The 21060-nt window shown below is 37.1% G+C and overlaps 4 protein-coding genes across 7 annotated transcripts; 1 reads left to right on the forward strand and 3 right to left on the reverse strand.

The window, feature by feature from the left end:
* Window positions 1-1463: 1463 nt before the first annotated feature.
* On the reverse strand, window positions 1464-2085 carry LOC111481391 (probable histone H2B.3). Its single transcript, XM_023126778.1, has one exon. It carries the CDS (start codon window positions 2022-2024, stop codon window positions 1605-1607), a length of 420 nt encoding a protein of 139 aa, XP_022982546.1. The 5' UTR covers window positions 2025-2085; the 3' UTR covers window positions 1464-1604.
* A 634-nt stretch (window positions 2086-2719) lies between these two features.
* On the reverse strand, window positions 2720-5702 carry LOC111481390. Its single transcript, XM_023126777.1, has 2 exons — window positions 4993-5702; window positions 2720-3033 (listed from the first exon to the last, which is right to left on the reverse strand). The coding sequence occupies exons 1-2, from the start codon at window positions 5586-5588 to the stop codon at window positions 3027-3029; spliced, it is 603 nt and encodes a 200-aa protein (XP_022982545.1). The 5' UTR covers window positions 5589-5702; the 3' UTR covers window positions 2720-3026.
* A 614-nt stretch (window positions 5703-6316) lies between these two features.
* LOC111481387 (type I inositol polyphosphate 5-phosphatase 8) lies at window positions 6317-11120 on the reverse strand. Of its 2 annotated transcripts, none has more exons than XM_023126773.1 (11): window positions 10920-11120; window positions 10196-10293; window positions 10015-10099; window positions 9685-9744; window positions 9318-9390; window positions 8995-9099; window positions 8133-8523; window positions 7859-8061; window positions 7137-7245; window positions 6899-7056; window positions 6317-6817 (listed from the first exon to the last, which is right to left on the reverse strand). In XM_023126773.1, the coding sequence occupies exons 2-11, from the start codon at window positions 10223-10225 to the stop codon at window positions 6577-6579; spliced, it is 1455 nt and encodes a 484-aa protein (XP_022982541.1). In that variant the 5' UTR covers window positions 10226-10293; window positions 10920-11120; the 3' UTR covers window positions 6317-6576. The 2 variants fall into 2 exon arrangements, with proteins under 2 accessions (XP_022982541.1, XP_022982542.1); XM_023126774.1 differs by lacking the exon at window positions 10920-11120 and adding an exon at window positions 10463-10485.
* A 5188-nt stretch (window positions 11121-16308) lies between these two features.
* Window positions 16309-20741, forward strand: LOC111481386. 3 transcript variants are annotated; one of them, XM_023126770.1, is made up of 5 exons: window positions 16309-16557; window positions 17379-17475; window positions 17750-19422; window positions 19526-19709; window positions 20074-20741. In XM_023126770.1, exons 3-5 carry the CDS (start codon window positions 17818-17820, stop codon window positions 20691-20693), a joined length of 2409 nt encoding a protein of 802 aa, XP_022982538.1. In that variant the 5' UTR covers window positions 16309-16557; window positions 17379-17475; window positions 17750-17817; the 3' UTR covers window positions 20694-20741. The 3 variants fall into 3 exon arrangements, with proteins under 3 accessions (XP_022982538.1, XP_022982537.1, XP_022982539.1); XM_023126769.1 differs by lacking the exon at window positions 16309-16557 and adding an exon at window positions 16730-17037; XM_023126771.1 differs by lacking the exon at window positions 16309-16557 and adding an exon at window positions 17131-17287.
* The last annotated feature ends 319 nt before the right edge of the window (window positions 20742-21060 follow it).

Raw genomic sequence — 21060 nt, forward strand, 5'->3', positions numbered from 1 at the left:
ATAGCTGAAAGCCTATTTCATATTAGACTGGGCCTGCTTATCTGAAAGCCCATTTCCTATTGGACTGCGACTCCATAGCTGAAAGCCNTCATATTAGACTGGGCCTGCTTATCTGAAAGCCCATTTCCTATTGGACTGCGTCTCCATATCTGAAAGCCCATTTCCTATTGGACTGCGACTCCATAGCTGAAAGCCTATTTCATATTAGACTGGGCCTGCTTATCTGAAAGCCCATTTCCTATTGGACTGCGTCTCCATATCTGAAAGCCCATTTCCTATTGGACTGCGACTCCATAGCTGAAAGCCTATTTCATATTAGACTGGGCCTGCTTATCTGAAAGCCCATTTCCTATTGGACTGCGTCTCCATATCTGAAAGCCCATTTCCTATTGGACTGCGTCTCCATATCTGAAAGCCCATTTTCATATTAGACTGGGCCCTCTTATCTGAATGCCCATTTCCTATCGAACTGCCCTCCTTATCTGAAAGCCCATTTCATATTAGACTGGGCCCGCTTATCTGAAAGCCCATTTCCTATTGGATTGGGCCTCCTTCTCTGAAATCCCATTTCGTATTGGACTGTGCCTCCTTATATGAAAGCCCATTTCCTATTGGACTGGGCCTCCTTATCTGAAATTCCATTTCCTATTGGACTGTGCCTCCTTATATGAAAGCCCAATTCCTATTGAACTGGGGGCCTCCTTATCTGAAAGCCCATTTCCTATTGGACTGGGCCTGCTTAGTTAATAGTCTATATCAAACAAATATCTAAACTTCTTTTTTTAAAAAAATTAATTCTCTAAATTTATCAGTTTAATATTCCACCTATTTTACATTAATTATTAGACACAAAATTATAAAATGACACCATTAAATAAGAAAACCTCTTTTATCCCCTACTAAAATGCCTTTAAATTGATAAGGTCAGTAGTGAGTTTAGGCCGTTAGTTGTTGTGGGGGAGGAAATGAAATTTGGAAACTTCTCCCTCAAATAGAGGGGATTTAAAACCTGTCATCTATCCCATGTAGAATGCAAAATTTTATTACTAAAAAAATAAATGATTGATAAAATGAAAATTAACAATGAGGATTAATGCAAGTAGCATCTAGCGGTGGTGGGAAATTTCATCCATTCCTATCGGGGCATTTAATTGCTCCTCACCTGAGAATCCTGCCACGATCACAATCAATAACGCCCCCGCCTGAATGACGCCGGTTTCCAAACGTACAGGTTATTGGCGCAATTCGATCAGTCAACCTCTTTCTGATTATCAAAAATTCACATTTGCTCGATGATCATGTCGAAGCATTGAACTATTAAATAATCGATTGAAGTGTCATGTGAATCGAGAACAGAACTATCGACGGCACTGAAATATCGGATCTGTATAAATCCTAATTCTTTCCGTTCGACAAACATTTGAGCCGGGACGAAAAATTCATTAGCATCTGCTGAACAAATGTGAAGAGAATCTACCGAAGGAATTTGTTATTCATTGAAACTATTAGATCGATACACCTATGACCAGAGAAACCAGGATCTACACAACATGTTACCGTAACTGTAAACGTAAACCGAATCCCAAAATTTACCGATTCGGATTCTAAGAGCTCGTAAATTTGGTTACGGCCTTAGTTCCCTCAGATACGGCATGCTTCGCTAACTCGCCAGGCAACACCAATCGAACAGCGGTCTGGATCTCGCGTGAGGTGATCGTAGGCTTCTTGTTATATCTCGCTAACTTGGAAGCCTCTTGAGCAAGTTTTTCAAAGATATCGTTGATGAAACTGTTCATAATGCCCATGGCCTTGCTGGAGATCCCAATGTCAGGATGAACCTGTTTCAAGACCTTGAAGATATAGATCTTGTAAGTCTCGGTGCTCTTTTTGACCTTTTTCTTCTTCTTGTCGCCGCCGTCTTTAGCGATCTTCTTCTCAGCCTTAAGCTTCTTCTCCGACGAGGCTGGGGTCTTCTCGGCTGGCTTTTTCTCAGCGGGCTTCTTTTCTGCTTTGGTTGGCGCCATTGTTGAAGTAAATAAGATTTTCAGGAATTGAGGTGAAGTCGGCCTCGCAGATTTGGGGCGGAGGAGCGTTTATAAAGAAGAATGAGGCGTTTTTTATTCGTTAATTGGACTTTCACGCGAATCGTTGACGTGTCATCGAACCTCACCATTGGATTTAATGGTTTGCGGTCGAGATTATGTACCGACTTTACGACTCGTTCGGACGGACACGTCATATCCTTGCCTATAGAAATAGTTCCATTTCTTTTAGACAACGATTTGAAAAATATTATTTTTTACATTTAAACTTTAAAATTGGTTCTTGAATAAAACTTTTGTAAAATTTTAAAATAATAAAAAAAAATTGATACAGCAAATGTGAACGGAGAATCAGATGAGATGTATCCTGTTCATGTATTTGACTTTGCCAAAGTCTCTTCCTTTTTAGTATGGTATTATCACGAAATTTAATTTAAAAGTCATATTTCGACGGACGTTTTCGGGATGCCCCTAATAACTAACAAGGGGCAAGTGCTTTTCCTCGTCAGAATGAGAAAAGTACACGATTGACTCAAAACAATTTAACGTTCGAAGACAGCCCCTAATAACCAACAAAGGGCAAGTGCTTTTCTTCATCAGAATGAGAAAGGTACACGATTGACTCAAAACAATTTAACGTTCGAAAACAGCCTAAGAATTTTCTTAAAAAGCGAAAATGGATAACATAATCATATTGCAAGAAAATGTCAGAGTAATTGTTGACCGACAAAGAATCCATAAAGAAATGACCAAATAACAACACAGTAGAACTATAGAAGTGAGCTGAAAAGAGCAAAGATCAAGAACAAACTCATCAAACAGAGTGAATGTTACTGATCTCCTTAACTTCCCGTAATACACATGAAGTTCAGAGTCCTAACTGCAGGAACACCCAGCTGCAATCTGTAAAATGGTAGTCCATAGCAACGTTCTTCTTCGATGTCCGAACTTCTTCTACTGATCGAAAGACCGCAACTCAGCTGACTAAAACCTGTCGATCGGAATAAATGTATGAGTATCAAGTAAGAACAGCAAACTAATAATCGTGAAAAGTAAGTGAGTTGTGGCTTTATGCAGATATGAAAATTCAATCTCAATCTAGTTTGAAATATTCAAGGTTTACACGAACAAAGTCAATAGTGAAAGTGAATCTATTTAACAGCAATGGCAATAGCATGAGTCCATGTCCAAAAGTGACTTGAGTCGGTGAGATCTTACATCGATTGGAGAGGGGAACGAAACATTCTTTATAAGGGTGTGTAAACTTCTTTCTAGCAGACACGTTTTAAAACCGTGATACTGACAGCGATATATAACGGGCCAAAATGGACAATATTTGCTAGCAATGAGTTTGGGCGGTTATAGAGTCTTCCTTCATATTCGAGCCATGAGAGGGAAAACCTAAAAGTCCCTTGGTAAGTGTTTGGGGTCTCTTTAGTCATGCCGAACCTTCAGGCAAACTTATACCAAAAACCCTTAATGTCACCTGGGTCAAGGCCTTGGGGTCAGCATCGGTGCCCCTGAGTATGGGGGGGCATAGCTTCGAATCCCAGTTATCCAGAAGAAGGAATGGCTCGTAAGAATCCAAGTTTCCAATTAGCACAATCTAGCAACCATGCAACCTTTACATGGTCTTCCAGAATTTAAAGCACGCAAGAAACAATTATGAGCAAATGCACCAAAAAGACCTCCTTTGGCCTTACATTCAGGGTTATCGTAAATTTCCTAAGAAGTAAACCATGTCCTGAACTTTGCCGTATCCTCCCAATAAGATTGTGCAAATATAGTGGAAAGCTTCCTAGCAATAGTTGCTTCGTTAAAAACATTTTGCAGTATGTAAGTAAATATATGGCAGTTCTAAATTTCTCGTATCAACTACTTGTTTTCTTAATGGCATTCGGAGTATGAAAAGATGCGAAATCGATTTCGAAACTATACGGACAATCGGTGACAACCTATCTAGGATTCGGGTCATTTCGGGTAGGTTCTAAAGATTTCTTGTTTCCCAAATATAAGGCTGTTCTAATGGTCATCTGTGGAGGATAATCCCAATGGGACGCAAAGAAAATCACAATTGGAGGTTTCATGTGGCTAAGCTTCTGCTATTGTAATGTCTACTCAATAATCGCACATCTTCCTCTGTCAAACTATCAGTTAGGCTTTAGATAAACTCCTTTTAGTCCTTGCTTACTTCCGTAGCTCCATCTACCACCATGGAGTAACTACTAACAATCATGATAACTATAAACATCTTGTAACAGCGAACATATATTGTCCTCTTTAAATTTTTCCTTTTGAACTTTCTCTCAAGGTTTCTGGCTATTACAAATCATATCAGAACTAGACAATGAACGGTGTGCGCGCGAGGACGCTAGACTCCCCAAGGATGGTAGATTGAGAGATCCCACGTCGATTGGAGAAGGGAACGAAACATTCTTCATAGGGTCTCGAAACCTTTCTCTAACATACACGTTTTAAAACCTTGAGGGGAAGCCCAGCTCAAATAGGACAATGTCTACTAGCAATGTGCTTGGACGGTTACACATCTCATGCATAAGGTGTAGTGACCGACACCCACGACACCCACAAGGAGGATTGAACATTGCCAACTCCCAAACCTCATCAAACAACAGACATATGATATGCCTGTACCTTTCCATCCATAAGTCGTTTACCTAATCAATGAAAATAGTTCTCTACCGACAGAGGTGAACCAATGTCTAAACATACAATAACTAGAGGACTTGAGAGAGAAATGGTTTACTCCATGAACTTCACGAAGGGTAGATAACTCTATGACATATACAAATTAAAATCATACCAAGATATCAGGAACAAACATATATCAATGGCATTTGAGAATAAAAAACCAAGTGGCTATTTCAAAACTCCATTGAAGAGATGTTTTTCTAAAGAATGTCAGAAAAATTGAGAGTAAAGTATTCGGAACCTTTGAGAACTGGCGTTGACATTACGATGAAGAATACGACCGGCGCTCGAATCACCGCCATTAATCAGCTCCCGAAGACCCAATTCGCCCACCTTCTCCTCTTCTTCCTCTTCGTTTTCCTTCACTTCTTCCTCCTTTGGTTTATGTAACTCACGGTAGAACTTCCCCTGAAGATTCTCAAAGTAATTCCCATATATATACTCCGGCGTGTACCCGTTTTCTTCATCAAACAACATAATGTGGCCGTGCCATTCCCAAACTCGATATCCCGAGTCCTTCTCCTCGTGAAACCCCACACATATGTGGTGCTCGCCGATCGTGACGGCTTGGCCAGAATTGGGTTTTAGGGAATCGGAATTTCCGGCGAGAATGATGCGAATAATCTCTTTCTCGAGCTTCGATTCCTCTTTGGCGAGCTGTGTTTTGTTCTCATCGTTGTCGTCGTCGGAGAGATTCGCGACATCGAAGAGAAGGTCTTCGAGGGATTGGGAGATAAGGGGATTGTTGTTGCTGTTTGGGTGCCGGATTTGGAGCCTCCCCATCAGAGTTTGAAGGAGAAGGTTGTCAAAATTCGCAGTGTTGTTGAAGGAGTTCATGCTGAGCGGTTCGAGTTTGGCAATCGCAGAGAGTGGTTTTTCTTCTGAAGGATTTTGAAGGGTTTTAGATGAAGGACGGAATTTTTATGCATCGGAGAAAACCATGTTTCCTTAGCTTTGCTTCTTCTTAATTTATTTTATTTTATTTTTATACTTTAAAATACTAAATTAGAAAATAAAATGTGTCTAAGTCTTGGAGACGTTTTCACACCCTTATCAAATAATGTTTCCTTCTCCTCTTCAACTAATATGAAATCTCAAATCCACCCTAACTGATGTATGCCGTTTTTAAAAGTTCAATACTATTTGTAACAATCCAATTCCGGCGCTAGTAAATATTGTCTCTGCTACATACAGTTGTCAACCTCACGGTTTTAAAACGTCGACTTGAAAAAAGTTTTCACACGCTTATAGAAGAATATTTAAAAAATCTCACAATTGAAACCTTTTGGATGATAAAAACCATAGACTAACATGAAATTGTGGTCGGAATCATTTAGTTTCATTTTTTTAGTCTATCAACACACGTGAGACAAATGAGCTTCAATACTAAATAATAATGTAATAGCTTATTACTGAACTATACTCGATTTAACTTATTTTCTTTTTACGGGTTTAATTCTATAAAATACCCTCAAACTATCAATTCTCGTGTACCGACCTCTCCCCCTGTCGGTACATGGCAGCCTCAAACCATCAAAGGTAAGCCAAGCAAAATAGCGTTGTAGGAAGCTTGCTATAAAATATAAACATGTAAGAATAGGCAAATCTTACCATAGACGTTCCACAGTCCTATATCTACAAATTTCTCAAAAAACTATACCAAAACTTTGAGCTTGACGCTCATATCTTCCATAAAAGAATGGGCAGACTGAAGTGCCATATCAGCCACCACCTGCTGCTTGATCGATGGGGGCCAGACAGCTTGTCTTGAGCTTGCAGCTTTAAAATTTCAGCTGTTGGGTCAGTGACAGAACGAGTTACAGAGTTACTGGAGGGAGGTGTCGATGGTCTCCGCCTTGAGCAACAGCTCTTCAGCTTGGATTTTGGCTGCTGCACATAATGATGGCAAGGCAGCGTTGATCGACGGTTTGATCGAGTTGGTGGCTGCCGAGTCGACTTGGAGTGAAAACAGAGAGTAAACAGGTCTGTGATCTGAGAATCTGCACTCCCCTCGTACATACCACAGCTGCTTCATTCCAACCCCTCTCCACAATATCCGATCGCACCTACAAAGTGGCCATAAAAAGAAACCGATGAGAAAAGCTTCTCCTTTTTGCAGGTTAAGAAGCTCCAATTGGGTAACTTACCAAGCTGGAGTGCGGCGTTTCTCTTTGGATGGCTTGGAGTTGGAGGTCAATGCAACGTAATGGTCAGAATTGGTGATGTATTTGTAAGTTGGAGCGAACTCTATTCGTCCTTCTTCCCACCCTTTGAACACTCGACCAGCCCTCTGCTCTAACTTTAGCTGCCAAAACATCATATCAAAGAATTTAGATTTCCAAATCTTCTGCCAAACTTCTACTTCAAACTCAAACTCAAACTCACCTGGTCCTTCTCTAGAAGTGCCTGCCAATCATTGTTCCTAAGAAGCTCATATGTTTCCCCGCAGCCTGTCGATAGCCGATAATTCAGATCCCCGAGCCAGACGACCTTACTGCATATAAATCATTGTTAGAAGCACAAGTTTCATCATGAGCAATCTATACAGATGTGTAACAGCTCAAACCACACCACTAATAAATATTGTTTGTTTTAGTCCGTTACGGATTGTTTTCATGGTTTTAAAATGCATTTGCCAGGGAGACGTTTCCACACCGAATGGTTTGTTCTCCTCTCCAACCAACGTGGGATCTCACAATCCACCCCTTTCGAATACACGTCTACTGAGAAGAGGTTTTCACACCCTTATAAATAAAGAATGATTCATTCCCTTCTCCAACCGATTTGGGATCTTACACTATGTTCATTAAACACTATGATCCATTCCAAACTGAGCAAAGAAAACGGATAATAGAAAAGGGAGCGAAGAGAGATTTGTCTCTGTTATCTAAACGGGGCGTAGGCGGAGGTTGGGGATTACACTCTCCATTCCTGTTCCAACCCCGCCCAGCCCCACATCCATCTCCATCCTAGTGGAAACACAATTCTCATGAATTCCTATGGAGAATCTCCGTCCCTATCCCTAAAAAATAAAAGTTTTTTCGTCTCTCCCCTACCACGTGAACATCTCTAAAGTCATTATTAAGAAGAAAGCAAAAGAAACTTACTCATGGTCCAATATGGTCTCAGGAGGGAGTGGGTGAGCTCCAGAAGTAGCTCGGCAGGAATGTGAAAACCGAGTTTTCTTCAAAATTTCACTCACATCAGAGTTTCTTTTCAACTCGTCCCCTTCCTTCTCCCCAGAGGTCAAATGTGTGCACACAAAGCAAAAGCTTGTTCCGTGCAATGTCATGCTGATAGACACAGATCCCTATCAATGCACCACAAAACATCATTCCACAATTCGAGTTTCTTTCAATACAATGGTGGGCAGTGGCTCACCTTGTTTCCAAGAAACCCCATCACGCCTCTCCCAACGCTGGAGATTTTCAAATTCAAGACGTGTTTGTAAAGATCCGCTTCAACCCACACGCACAAGAAAATGCCCACCATTTGTTTGCTTGCTGCAAGGCAATACTGTCGCCGCCGCATTGGTTTATTACACGGCGTGCACATCCCGGTTTCGCCACTCCAATTGTCGTCTTCTAAAGCGAGCAAGTCCGAGAAACTCTGCCGTGGCTTCTGGGGTGCTTGCTGCTGGTTGTTTGATGTCGGAGAACCGATGCCGTCGGTGTTGAGCGCTTGGTGGATGAGGGATAGCCATTGGGCAGCCGGCCCACTGTCCTCCGCCCCAAGCACATTGCCTGCGTTTAGAGGCACGATTTCTTGGAACCTATTAACAAATATAAAAGTAATCAATTAACCACAAAAACTAACTGACAAACAAAGTTGACTTTCACGGCGGCGCGTGAGGGGATAGAGCTAGATAAGATAGGGGTTGGTGGCCAGTAAGTTAGGTATGGGCATGAAACGACCCTTCAGGTCCACAATTCTAGGAAATCATTTCACTCTTTTTTTAAGTAATTTTATAATCTCAATTTCTACTTATATATATATATATATATATATATATATTTTTTTTTTTTGGTTAAAAATAAGGTCAAATTTCGAAAATTAAATAAATAAAAAACAGTTTAAAAACTTATTTTAGGTTTTAAATAATGGTTGGATAAAACAAAAATAAAATATAAATTAGTTATCAAACAGGTCTTTGAGACTAAAAATTCAAACATGTTGGTTTGGGGAGCTTCGATCAAATGTGGCTACCGAGATAACATTTAGAGATAAAAAGTGAGAAGCTTACCCAAGGACATAAATGTCAATTGGGGTCGGTGAATTGAGCCAATCTCTCAAGCTCAAGCCTTCATTTGGTGCCTTTCCTCCAACATTCCATGTCCCCACAAGCATCCTAATTTTCTCGATCAAATTCAAATCAATATTCAATAATTATGGCGTCGAAAAAACTTTATGTTATTTTTATTCGAATTTTAAATTTTATTATATTATTCTAGGTTTCAAAAATACATTTATATATTTGATAATCTAAAAACAAAGTCAAATTTAAAAAATATTTAAAAATTAGACAGTAAAATAATACAATAATATTGAAAAAATGAAATTAATTACCTCAAGTCGAGAGATTCACTGCAGCTGGGGTTAACTCTAAGTCCACGTGTCTTCTCTATTGACCTCCTTTCAACTAGAAATTCAAGAAGCAATCACAAACGAACACGTCGAGATAAAAACATTAAAGAACAATGACCATCACGAAAAAGTCAAACTACACTAAATCTTGCACCATCATTTTCCACCGTCCACGTGGCACTGATCCCTAAGATAGCAGAGTTTTTAACCCTATTTTCATGATGAGTTATTAACTAAAAGTCTTTTCACTTATTGTCCCCTGATCAAATCAGGTAAATTGATCTGACGGTTGAAAGCAGCCTGAGATTGTAGAAAATTATTACGGTGTCGATGCACAGCAAAACATTACCTCCGATATCTTCCGGCACGACGGCGCAGCTGTCTAGATCGGAGCAGCTCTTCCTCCTCTCTATTTAACCAAACACCAAACGACAAATCCAATGAATAATTTATTTGATCAGAACCAAACCGAAACCAATTAGTAATTTTAATATTTTTTTTTATAGTTTTTATCAATTTATTCGATACAAAATTAAGTTCAAAATGTCATAAAATTAAAATTAAAATATAATAGATCAATTTTTTTAATGAGTTAAGAATTTATTATACATAATAGAAAGTTTAAATAATTACCTATCAATTCCTTTAAAAATTTGAAGATTTATCTAAACTGATTTACCTTGGGCAACGAAATCGGACGGAAAAGCTTGCTTATCGGCCGGAAAATTGAGCCACTTCCTTGCAACAGCCCTTGGCCACGACGACTACGGCGGAGAAACAAGTCGACAAAACAACATAAGCAAAACCCAAAAACGGACAAGTCGGAAATTCAACCTCCATCCTTAAAAATCAACTCTTACCTTAAACATCTTCCCTCGTTTCATTCCCATTGCTTCGCCGCCGTCAACCTCCGAGAAGCGAATCTAAAGCGATTTTTATTCCGGCCAAAAACCACCGACTGAAACGGCGGAGGACAATGATTGCCAAAATAGCCAAATCATAAATCAGTAATGAATGATAGTATCTTTTTCTTTTTTTAAAAAAAAAATCTTAAACAAAGTAATTAAAAAAAAGCGTAATTAAGTGGATGATTAATAATCAAATGACAAGAGGGGTTTGAAATAGACCTTAATTATTGCTTTAATTAGCGTTTTCAACGGCAATATAAAAGACCCAGTTGCAGGAGAAAATGGAGACAGCCAGCCTCCGGCAAGGAACCAAAAACGTAGAAAATGAAATACCAATAAAATAGTACAGAGAGAGAGAGAAAGAAATTTAATTTAATTAAATCAAATCAAATAAAAAGGAATGAATTTTCAGCAACCCTTTTCAGATCTTACGAAGATTATCAAAACCCAGTTCCAAAAAAGTGAACTTTTCTCGGAATTCCAACTGGGATTTTCTCGGGAAAAGTTACTGAGAAAATTCCTTCTACCGGAAAAAACTAGAAAGAAAAAAATCCATACTCGAGTAAACGATGGGATTGGTTAAATGGTGAGATAAAAAACAACATTGCGAGCTGAGGAAACTAATAAGAGAAAATGAAGGTAAAATTAGGAGAATTGAAAGTGGGACATTACTTACAGAAGGAGGGAGGAGGGTAATTTTTCTTTTAGGAAACCATAGTCGAAGTGGAAAAGGAGGGGTTGTGCGGCGGCCGGAGGAGGCGGAGACGGCGGATGAGAGGAGGTTGAAGGTGGCGATTTGGAGATTCGTGGTAAAATGTAGAAAGAAGGGAAAGGAAGAAGTAGTTGGTGTTCCAAATATTCGAAAATGTGTCGAACTGGGACTGCCGTCTCTCGTCTTATTCTTACTTTTTATGCAAAGACGATGCCTCTTAAAAAATTAATAAACAACTAAAATCTGGCTAAGTGTCCCTTAATTTTTTTTATTTTACAAAACTCATGTTCGAGAACAATGAAATTTATAGTAAAAAGATTAGAATTTTAATAAATATTTTTAATACACATTAATTTATTATGTTAATGAATAACATTTTTTTTATTAATCCATTATTATCGAAGTTAAAGATTCATCCTTTCTACTTTTGTATTAAAGAAAAGCAATATTTTCCCTTATGTTAAATAATTAAAAATATTTAAAATATCGAGAATTGAATGCTTTAAATCAATAAGTACCATATGTTTTATAATAATGATTGTAGCACTCTCCCCTCTCCCTCTCCATTCATTACCCCATATGTACTTTTAACCTTTTTGCTCTTTCATTATCGCGATTATTTTAAACTCAAATTAATATCTTATGATTAATTCGATCATAAAAGTTTAATCGAGGTGCATGATCAAAGTTTTGAATATTCCCGACTTTATAATTAGTGTTAAAAATAGTTTAACTTCACGATTGTAATAAATAAATAAAAAATATATATAATTCAATTACAATGTATTAAACTCAAACCGTAAATGAAAAAGACGATTTGATAATAGTGGAATCTTTTACTGGATAGTAGTGAGGTAACCCAGATAAGTCACCCAGGATTAGGCCAATTAGCTCACGGGACTGGATGATCCACTTTTCATCGCCCTTTATACTAACTAGTAGGATTTGAGGTGGATTGAAAATTGGGCATTACCCAATCTTTTTTTTATTAATTTCTATAATATCGAATGAAGAAATTTTCATTTATTTACTTATTTTTTGGTTCCATATTTATGAAGACAGAATATTCAATTTGATACCTCAATCTTTTAATTAAGAATGGAAAATTACATATTTAAATAAAAGAAACAAATTCCAAGGATTATTAAAATTAACGAAATTAATACTTTAAACCGGAATATTGGCATTACACGTGGCCATGGGTGGCGTTTAAGGAATTCAAAGAGTTTGACCATGTGAGTGCGCCACACCCGATCACGTTCTCCGTTACATTAAACATAAAACAACCCCGGAAATTAAATAACAAAAAAATTAATTTAAGGTTTATTGTCTTTGTTTGGATTTGGCACTTTATATACGACAAACCAATAGCGGAGAGCCAAGCGTCCCATTATTAGGGAAATTCCACGCGGACGGCTCTGACGCCTCTTGGAGATCCTGAAGATCTTGACTGTGATTAACCTAACGCAACTACAGGTGGTGGTAACAATTCACCTCATGAAATCATATTAGATACGAAATTAATTTAAAAATTAATCCATCAACTTGATTACAAATTTCTTATGTTAGACAAGTTTTCATCCAGATAACTGAATAGTTACATGTTCATTACAAAACTCTAAAAATTGGATATGAATGATAAGAGTTGCTATAATTACAAATTCAAATTAATATGTAATTAAAACACGTCTACTAAATAGAGGTTTTCATATATTAATGTTTTATTTCTATTTCTTACCAATGTTGGATCTCACAGTCTATCCCTTTAGTGAAGTCGGTGTATGGGTCTAATATCATTTGTAATATCCCAAACTCATCGCTAACAGATATTGTCCGCTTTAATTCACTGTTATTCTCACGGCATGCATCTACTGAGAAGAGATTTTCACATTTTTTAAATAATGCTTCATTTTCTTTCCAACAAATGTGGAATTTCACAATATTATACTATTACCTAGAAAAACACACAATATTTTAAATTTAACTGGAGATTTAAGCTATCCAAAACTACCATTCTATCATGAAAAGCATGAAACAATAATATAAAAGGCATTAAAAGTGAGAATAATGAAAACAAGATATATTCTATGCAAGATCTAGAACAATAATAAACTCAATAAACAAATATACCGAAAGATCGAATTTTTATTTTATTATGTCAAAACATATCTCAAATGATAGACGTTTACAAGAAAATAAAATATATATTTAAATAAATGTAAAAACTTAGAAAAAGTACATTGATTTGCCCTTTTTACCCCCATAAAAGCAACCTTATACCAATATAAAACGATTAAAAATATATAAAATGGGTTACTTTTGTTGACTAAAGATCGAACCTCAATCTACCAAAAGATTAGAAAAGGAATATAACAAATAATTAAATCAATTTTTTACGGACACGTACTGATAATATCAGCTTTTTTGACTTTCCCATGATGGGATTCTTAGTGCATTGTTATGGTGATAGGGAGCTACGAAGAAGGTCGGTCCAAAAAGATTAATATCTTTTATTATCCTTAGAAACTTCTAATTACATGTCATTAATCTCAATTAGTATTCAATAATCAAACCTCTAATCTGTTTTTCCTTTTCTTAGAATGATTATCTCTTGATGTTAATCCGTAATTTGTTGTCTTTATGTCATAATTATTTACCTAATTATCGGGACCCTCCACGTATCCATAGGTTGTATCCAACTAAAATAGGTAGAGAAAAAAACAAACCAAATTTAAATGGATTTTAATGTTTATTACCTCACAATTCAATATTATGTTTTTTCGTGCTAAAAATAATAATATTTTAAAAATAAATGTATTTAGAGTATAAAATAATAATAATATAGACATATATGTTCTAAAATTATTTCATTCGAATGCTTTAATATTTAGAATTCTTAAAAGCATATTATAAAAAATAAAATAAAGTCAAACTCGATGCAATCACGTGGGGTGAATAATAGAATTTCGTATTAATTCTCTCGAGCTTATATTATAACATCTAGACTATATATTTAATTATCAATAAACTTTTTGTGGGATTTATTTGGTGAATTTGACTTTCCATTTTCATGTGATTGCCAAGCTTTATCCTACTCATCCATGAGAAGATGGGCCATCTAATCGTGTAATATAAAAGTTATATATATCATATAATATAAAGTTAATGTATCATATACAGCCGATCTAATTCAAACTTTCTTCATTTTCATCGTATTAATTTAATAATAATAATAAATTTATATAAAATGTAGAATTCTGATTCTTTTATCAAAATTAAGTTATATGAACCATTTAAATAATTAAAAATATGATAGTCTCTTTATTATATTTAAAAAAAGTTAAATGGCGTCATAAAAGTAATTATTCCAATTAATAATTCAACATAAAGTATAAAATTAATGATTAATTTATATAAATAAGTTTAAAAGTGGAAGTAGAAGTTGGGTTAATGATTGCTTCATAATGGAATGATATAAGAGTAGGTTAACATAATATATTTACAATTATGTTAACAAGAGATTAGTGGTTGGGGAAGTGGGATTAATCATTGAATGATTTGGGATTGATTTTAAGAACGAGCAACAAAATTGAAGTGTTTGTTTCATTTAATGATAAAATTGTATTGTCGTTTTGCAACTCTCTGAACATTTTACTCTGTTGGATGATGAAAGTCTCACATCGGTTAATTTAGGGAATAGTCATAGGTTTATAATCTAAGAATACACTCTTCATTGGTATGAGGCCTTTTGGGAAGCCCAAAGCAAAGCCATGAGAGCTTATGCTCAAAGTGGACAATATCATACCATTGTGGAGAGTCGTGTTTGTCTAACATGGTATCAGAGCCATGCTCTAAACTTAGCCGTGCCAATAGATAGACAAATCCTTAAATGTCGAACAAAGAACTCCAAAAGGAGTCAAGCCTCCTCGAAGGTACGAAGGCAGTCAAAAATGACTAAGACTCCAAAGGAGTCGAGCCTCGATTAAGGGGAGGCGTGCTTTGTTCGAGGGGAGGTGTTGGATGATGAAAGTCCCACATCGGTTAATTTAGGGAATGGTCATGGGTTTATAATCTAAGAATCCCAAAGCAAAGCCATGAGAGCTTATGCTCAAAGTGGACAATATCATACCATTGTGGAGAGTTGTGTTCGTCTAACATACTCGAATAATTGATCAATAAAATTTATTTTATTGAACGATAAAAAAATTTTCCAACAAAAAAAAAAAAAAACACAAACCGACCACCAACCAACCCAAATGGAAAATGTTTGATACGCAAAAACTCCATTGCCAAATGACAAACATTATTGGAGATTAGGGAGATGAACCTTCCACTAATCATACTGATTAACATTAATTAATCATTTTCAACAAAATTTAAATCCACTTTTGCTGTCCAAATTCGTCCGTCTCTCGTTCACATTTCCATGGAATCTCCCGTGTTTTTGGCATTTTGGAAGCACTACAAAATCTCTAACTGTGTGTGTTTTGTTTATTTCTTTTATTTTTTTTCCATTAAATAATAATGACAATCAATTGGCTTAATCTTTCTTGTTTAACAGCATCATTTGAAGCATGATTCAAGTGAGTATTAGTTTTTTTTGGCCCATCAACTTCAACCACCCACTTTGGAAGATTAAATGCAATTTATACACATATTTCAATATTTATATTATTATTATTTATTGAATTTTAAAATTTAAAGGAAAATTGAGAAAACTTTTAAACAGAGAATGAAAGAGGGAGTACAAATTTTTTTTATTGAATTTAGGCTAAACGAATGGATGAAGACTGAGATTATAATTATCGTTTACTCCGATCACTTTTCATATTTATTTTTATATTTGCCTATGAAGAAAAGAAATATGTATAATATAAATTTTTTCCGTGTCTTATATAAAAGGCGGATAAAAGCTAAATTTAAATTTTTAGAAATTAGATTCTAACGTAATATTATTAGAATAATTTTTAATAAAAATCATAAGAAAATTATGTATTAAAAATTTATTTCAAATAAATACATTTAAAAAATTGGAGAAAAATTTTGAACTCAGTATTTTTGGGTTTCGGGCCTAAGGCCCAAAGTCATGAATTGAAAAACCAGTGGGCTTTGTTTTCCGGTGAGCGCCACCGGAAAAGGGCACGAAATTTGATGTTCCCGCCGAGCGGTGGGACCCACTTGTTGTTAATCATGTTAGGAAAATAAACTGCTATTCCAGAATATATTTTGAAAAAAGAGATTTTGGCGGGTTTTTGCGTTCTCTTGTAAACGACGTCGTAGTGGGTATATACCAAGATTTCTGTACGTGATCAGGGTTTCCGCTCACGGTAGTGTGTGAAGGAAACCAGGGAGGATGAAGCTTGTGATGAAGGAAAAGAGAGGGTACATGAAGAACAATTGGCGAACAATCCCAATGAAGTTGAAGCTCTTCGATCGCTCATGGAGGCAAGATTTATAAGTTTCCTGAAGCTATTAACGTTCTTGATCGATAAATTGAACTTGTTGAGTTTAAAAAATGAAGGTTGAGTTTCATTTATGTCACGTCGCATTAATTGATCTCAGACTCGGAGGCCAAGAATTCCCCTCTGGATACGACGTAAAGGTAATGGCGGCATAAAGTTCCGACACGTCGACATTTTTCCTTCAGTTCCTTCCACCTGCCGCTCGTCTCTCTCCATCATTCGCCAATTTCGTATCTCCGATTCGGCTAGGCTTAGTTTCTATTCCTTATTACCTGCTTTTCGAATATCACGTTCTGCAGATTTCAGAGTTTTATTGAATCTTGAATCTGAGATTTAGAGGTGTCCTTCACTTGCCTGTGGTGGAATTCGAATGTGTTTTTTAGACTGTTCATTTATTTAGAAAGTGCTTTAAATGCGTGAAGTGGAGAAGCCTCGACCTGCTTCTACAAAATAGGTAGAAGCTCACGGGAATCACTTGTCTTAGCTGGGTGAACAGTTTTTGCCAGTTGTTTCTTTGTTGGGTGTTTTCTGTTTGGCTCTTGACCAAATTTCGGGAAAGGAAAAAGCGTAGAGAAATGAATTTGTTTGTTTGTTCTTGTGCTTTCGTTGGATGTACTGAGGTATAGCGCTAATCGAGTACTTTGATTTGTAGATATCATAGTTTCTCTAGCTCTGTGCCACAATTTTCTCAGCTGGAACTTTGGGGCTTTTGCTTAAAATGCTGATAAAAGTTGCAACCCCATTACCCTGCTTTTCTGATTGCTTTGATAACTTGATTTGAAAAGCCAAATGATATGATATTTGGTTCATTTGTATTTATTGTTTTCACTGTCGCCTGTTGCAATTCGTCTGCAATATCAAGCCTCAGAGGTTATTGTCTGGGCTTGAATTCTTAGCTAAAACAGGTTCTCAAGAGCTTACCTTTTTGACTTTCCCTCCTTTTCTTTATGTTTTTTTGCAGGGATTTCTTTATAAAATCATCTCTTTCTGTAATAATTTTTCTGGACATAACTGAGGCGCGTGAAAATTAGTTGCTCGGAAGAGTGATTGGCATCCAGGTACTTTCCGGAGTTCACCTTTAAATTGAATTTCACTTTCGTTGTTGTGAACTCTTCCCTTCTCCCCCTTCATCTCCTCTTCTCTCCTTCTGTTTTTCAAGTATTTCCTGTGAATTTGAAAAGAATATCTTTGGTATATAAATTTATCTGATCCTTCACCACTTCCTGCATCAAGTTGATCTAGCCGATCTTTTTCTATCTTATGTAAATGATATCATCTCTTCTGTAGAATAATCGTGAAAACAGAACTGATTGTTTGGTAAAATGAATTCAGAAGTTGTAGTCCACGCTTAAGTTGGGCAGTGAGTTCTTTAGGCAATCTTAAGTATTTTAGCAGAAGAAATGACTAAAGTGACTGAACCCAGAAGGAGGTCACCCAGCCCCGTTGCCACATTGATGGGTCTGGATGCGATGATGGATCTGGATGGGATGCCAGGGATGCATCAGCCAAGGAGTTATTTGCAGAGGACGGTATCACCTGAAAAATCTCAAAGGGTTGTAACAAATGAGAAGCTACAGGGTTCCAAGGAGTTCCTTGACGCACTAGAAGTGCTGGATTCAAACAAGAAACTTCTGCTGAAATATCTCCAACAGCCAGATTCTCTGTTCATGAAGCATCTGCTTGACATAAATGATGTTCTTCCCCACTCTAATTGTAATCATATGGTAGCTATGAAATCATCAGACGATGAGAATCATGGGTGCTATGACTCTGGTAGGAAGTCAGTCAGGAGGAATCCACGGAAGAAGCATAGAAGATCTCGCAAACATTGTAGCGGTCATATCAGTCCCCCTGATTTTAATTATATTGCCAAAAGTTCTCGAATTAAAGTAGAAGACGATGAAGGATTAGTCATCTTCCCCAAAAGAATTGTTGTTTTGAAGCCAAATCTTGGAATGGCCCAGAATTCTTCCAGGGTTGTTATGCCGTCCTCACATGCTTTTCAATCTGATTGTAGGAAGCCATCAGAATTTGAAAGGACAGAGAACAGGGAGATGGAAACTTTGAGAATGAAAAATCACGAGGTTAGATGTTCAAAAGAAGTGTCCAAGAAAACTAGGCAAGTGAGAGAGAATTTTGATTATGGTTCCATGAGTTCATCTCTTGGAATTACAAGACATGATAGGAACAGAAATTCTTTCGTTGGGAATGATTTAAATGGTCAATGCCGGTCTTCATCATTCCGTTATAAACAGTCATCCTTGACTGCAGAGGCTAAGAAGAGACTATCAGAAAGGTGGAAAACGACTTGTGACTACCATGACACCGGTGTGGTCGGTAGGAGTTGCACGCTGGCTGAGATGCTTGCCATGCCCGAGAAGGAAACTACGCTTACATACATGGAACCAAGGTATGTAGGAGAATCCAGCTATAAAATTGATAATGAGCAGGGCATTGAACCTTTTGGTATAAGCAGTAGGGATGGCTGGAAGGACATCTGCTTAGCGAAGTTATCTAGATCAAGATCTCTTCCCGCCTCATCAACTGCCTCTGAAATTCTTAAAACAAATTCCGAACCTCTTAGCATGGATCCATTCAAGTGGGATAGAAAGGAAGCAATCGGCGAGATTTTGCGCCAAAGGGAACATATAACCCGAAGAAACTCCAGATCTAGGAGAAGGAAATCTCATAGTTCTATCTGTTCACTTGGGGAATATAACGCCCCTGTACTGGAGATCTGCACTAGCCAGAATCAAGACAGTGATTTCAAAGACATTGATTTCAAAGACATTGATCCGGCGGATAGAACTCTTCTGGTTGATGAGGAATCAACACTTTTCCCTGTGAAGGATCAAACTGATGGTTTTGAAAATTGGATGGATTTGAGAGTGAAATCCGATGAAACAATTGTATCATCTAATGAGGAACTTCAACCTGAATTGTCTGTTCATTCAGTAGTAGAAGATATTTCTTGCTCTGGTGACCAAGATTTTTTTATCTCTAAGGTTTGTCTCCAAATCCTCTCGCCGTACACTAGAAAATATTTTAACTATGACATCCTACATCTTGACAATTTTTCCCCCGGTTTCAACATTTTGTTATGTCCAGGAATTGTCGCCCGTGGCGTCTGAAGATACGTCGTTCCATTTGAAATCTGTACTTGGATTAGATTCTCCTGTAAGCTCAAAGGAAGCTGATCAACCCAGTCCAATTTCAGTTCTGGAACCTCCTTTTACAGATGATCTACCACCTGGTTCTGACTGCTTTGGGAGTCTAAGTGCTGACCTCCACGGTAATTACACAAGTAAATGATCGTAGCTTCTTGTCATACCATTGACCCTTCTGATTATCATGTGGTGCAATAATTTGCTTTTCTTTTTAGTTCTCCAAATTTAGCTGTCTTTGTGAAGGATGAAAAGGAAAAAAATATTAAAAATTAAATTATTGAATGGAGCGGACAATTTTCATTCATCAGAGAAGAAAGAGATGGATGTGATCTGAGAAGTGACGATTGTAAAGTTACTACTGTATATGCCTATGATCTCACTCAGGACTAGCCAGGCTGCTGCCAAGACAAAAAAACTTATGTATTTACTATCTTTTGTTTCCTGAAGTTGGATTAATTTTAATTCGATCTCCTCTGTCTCGTGATACAGAGCTTCGAAGGCAACTCAAGTTACTCAAGTTAGAGACGGGAGCATTTGCTGAATCTGAAAACTCGCAGCACATCTCGAGTGATGAAGATGGAGGGGAAGGATCCATTGGGTTTCCTGAGGAGAAATTTGCATGTAAAACTGAAGAACGCTGGGAGTTTTCATATCTAAATGATGTCTTACAGAACTCAGCTTTTGAAGATACTGACCCCAATATGTTCATCGCAATGTGGCATTCTTTGGACTGCCCCGTTGATCCTTCTATATTTGAGGAGCTCGAGAAGAAGTATGCGGTTCGGTCCTCTCAATCAAGGTCAGAAAGAAAGCTACTTTTTGACCAAATAAATTTAGGAATTTTGGATATTTACCAAAAATTCACTGACCCTTATCCATGGATAAGACCCCCAACAATTCAAGTAGGGTATAATGAAGGGCTCTGCAATAATTTGTGTAAGTTTCTAGGTAAGCAAGTGAAGAAAGTAGATGAAGCCATTGTAGAGGAAGTGCTGGGAAGGACAACGCAATGGTTAGTGTTGGGGTATGATGTTGATGTAATAGGCAAGGAAATTGAGAGAGTAATGGTAGATGAACTCATAGCTGAGGTCGTTGACATGTATTTATAGATGATGCAACTCTCATGTTGAAATAAGATATTAAAGCTTTCAAACAAATTGCAAGGGCAAAAAAATGAAGGAAAAACACCTTTTTTTTGTTCTTTTCCAGAAGATGAGAGATATTATGGCGTTGCCATTTGGCTTCACGTTCATATATTTGTCCCTTTGAACAAACATTTCTGGTCTCCACAAATCATCATGTCACCCCACAATAATTCAAAACAAAGGATCAATTCAAGGCTAAAATCTAAAGCATGTGTAACAGCACGTGTTAGTAAATAAGTTGACGATTACCGAGTTGATGCATGCTACTTACTGCACAGGGTTCTCGCATGCTTGGGGTTATATGAAATTTAAAACCGAATGCTGTTTTTCT

The sequence above is a fragment of the Cucurbita maxima genome, unplaced genomic scaffold (genome assembly GCF_002738345.1).
Source record: "Cucurbita maxima cultivar Rimu unplaced genomic scaffold, Cmax_1.0 Cma_Scf00007, whole genome shotgun sequence".
NCBI lineage: Eukaryota > Viridiplantae > Streptophyta > Magnoliopsida > Cucurbitales > Cucurbitaceae > Cucurbita > Cucurbita maxima.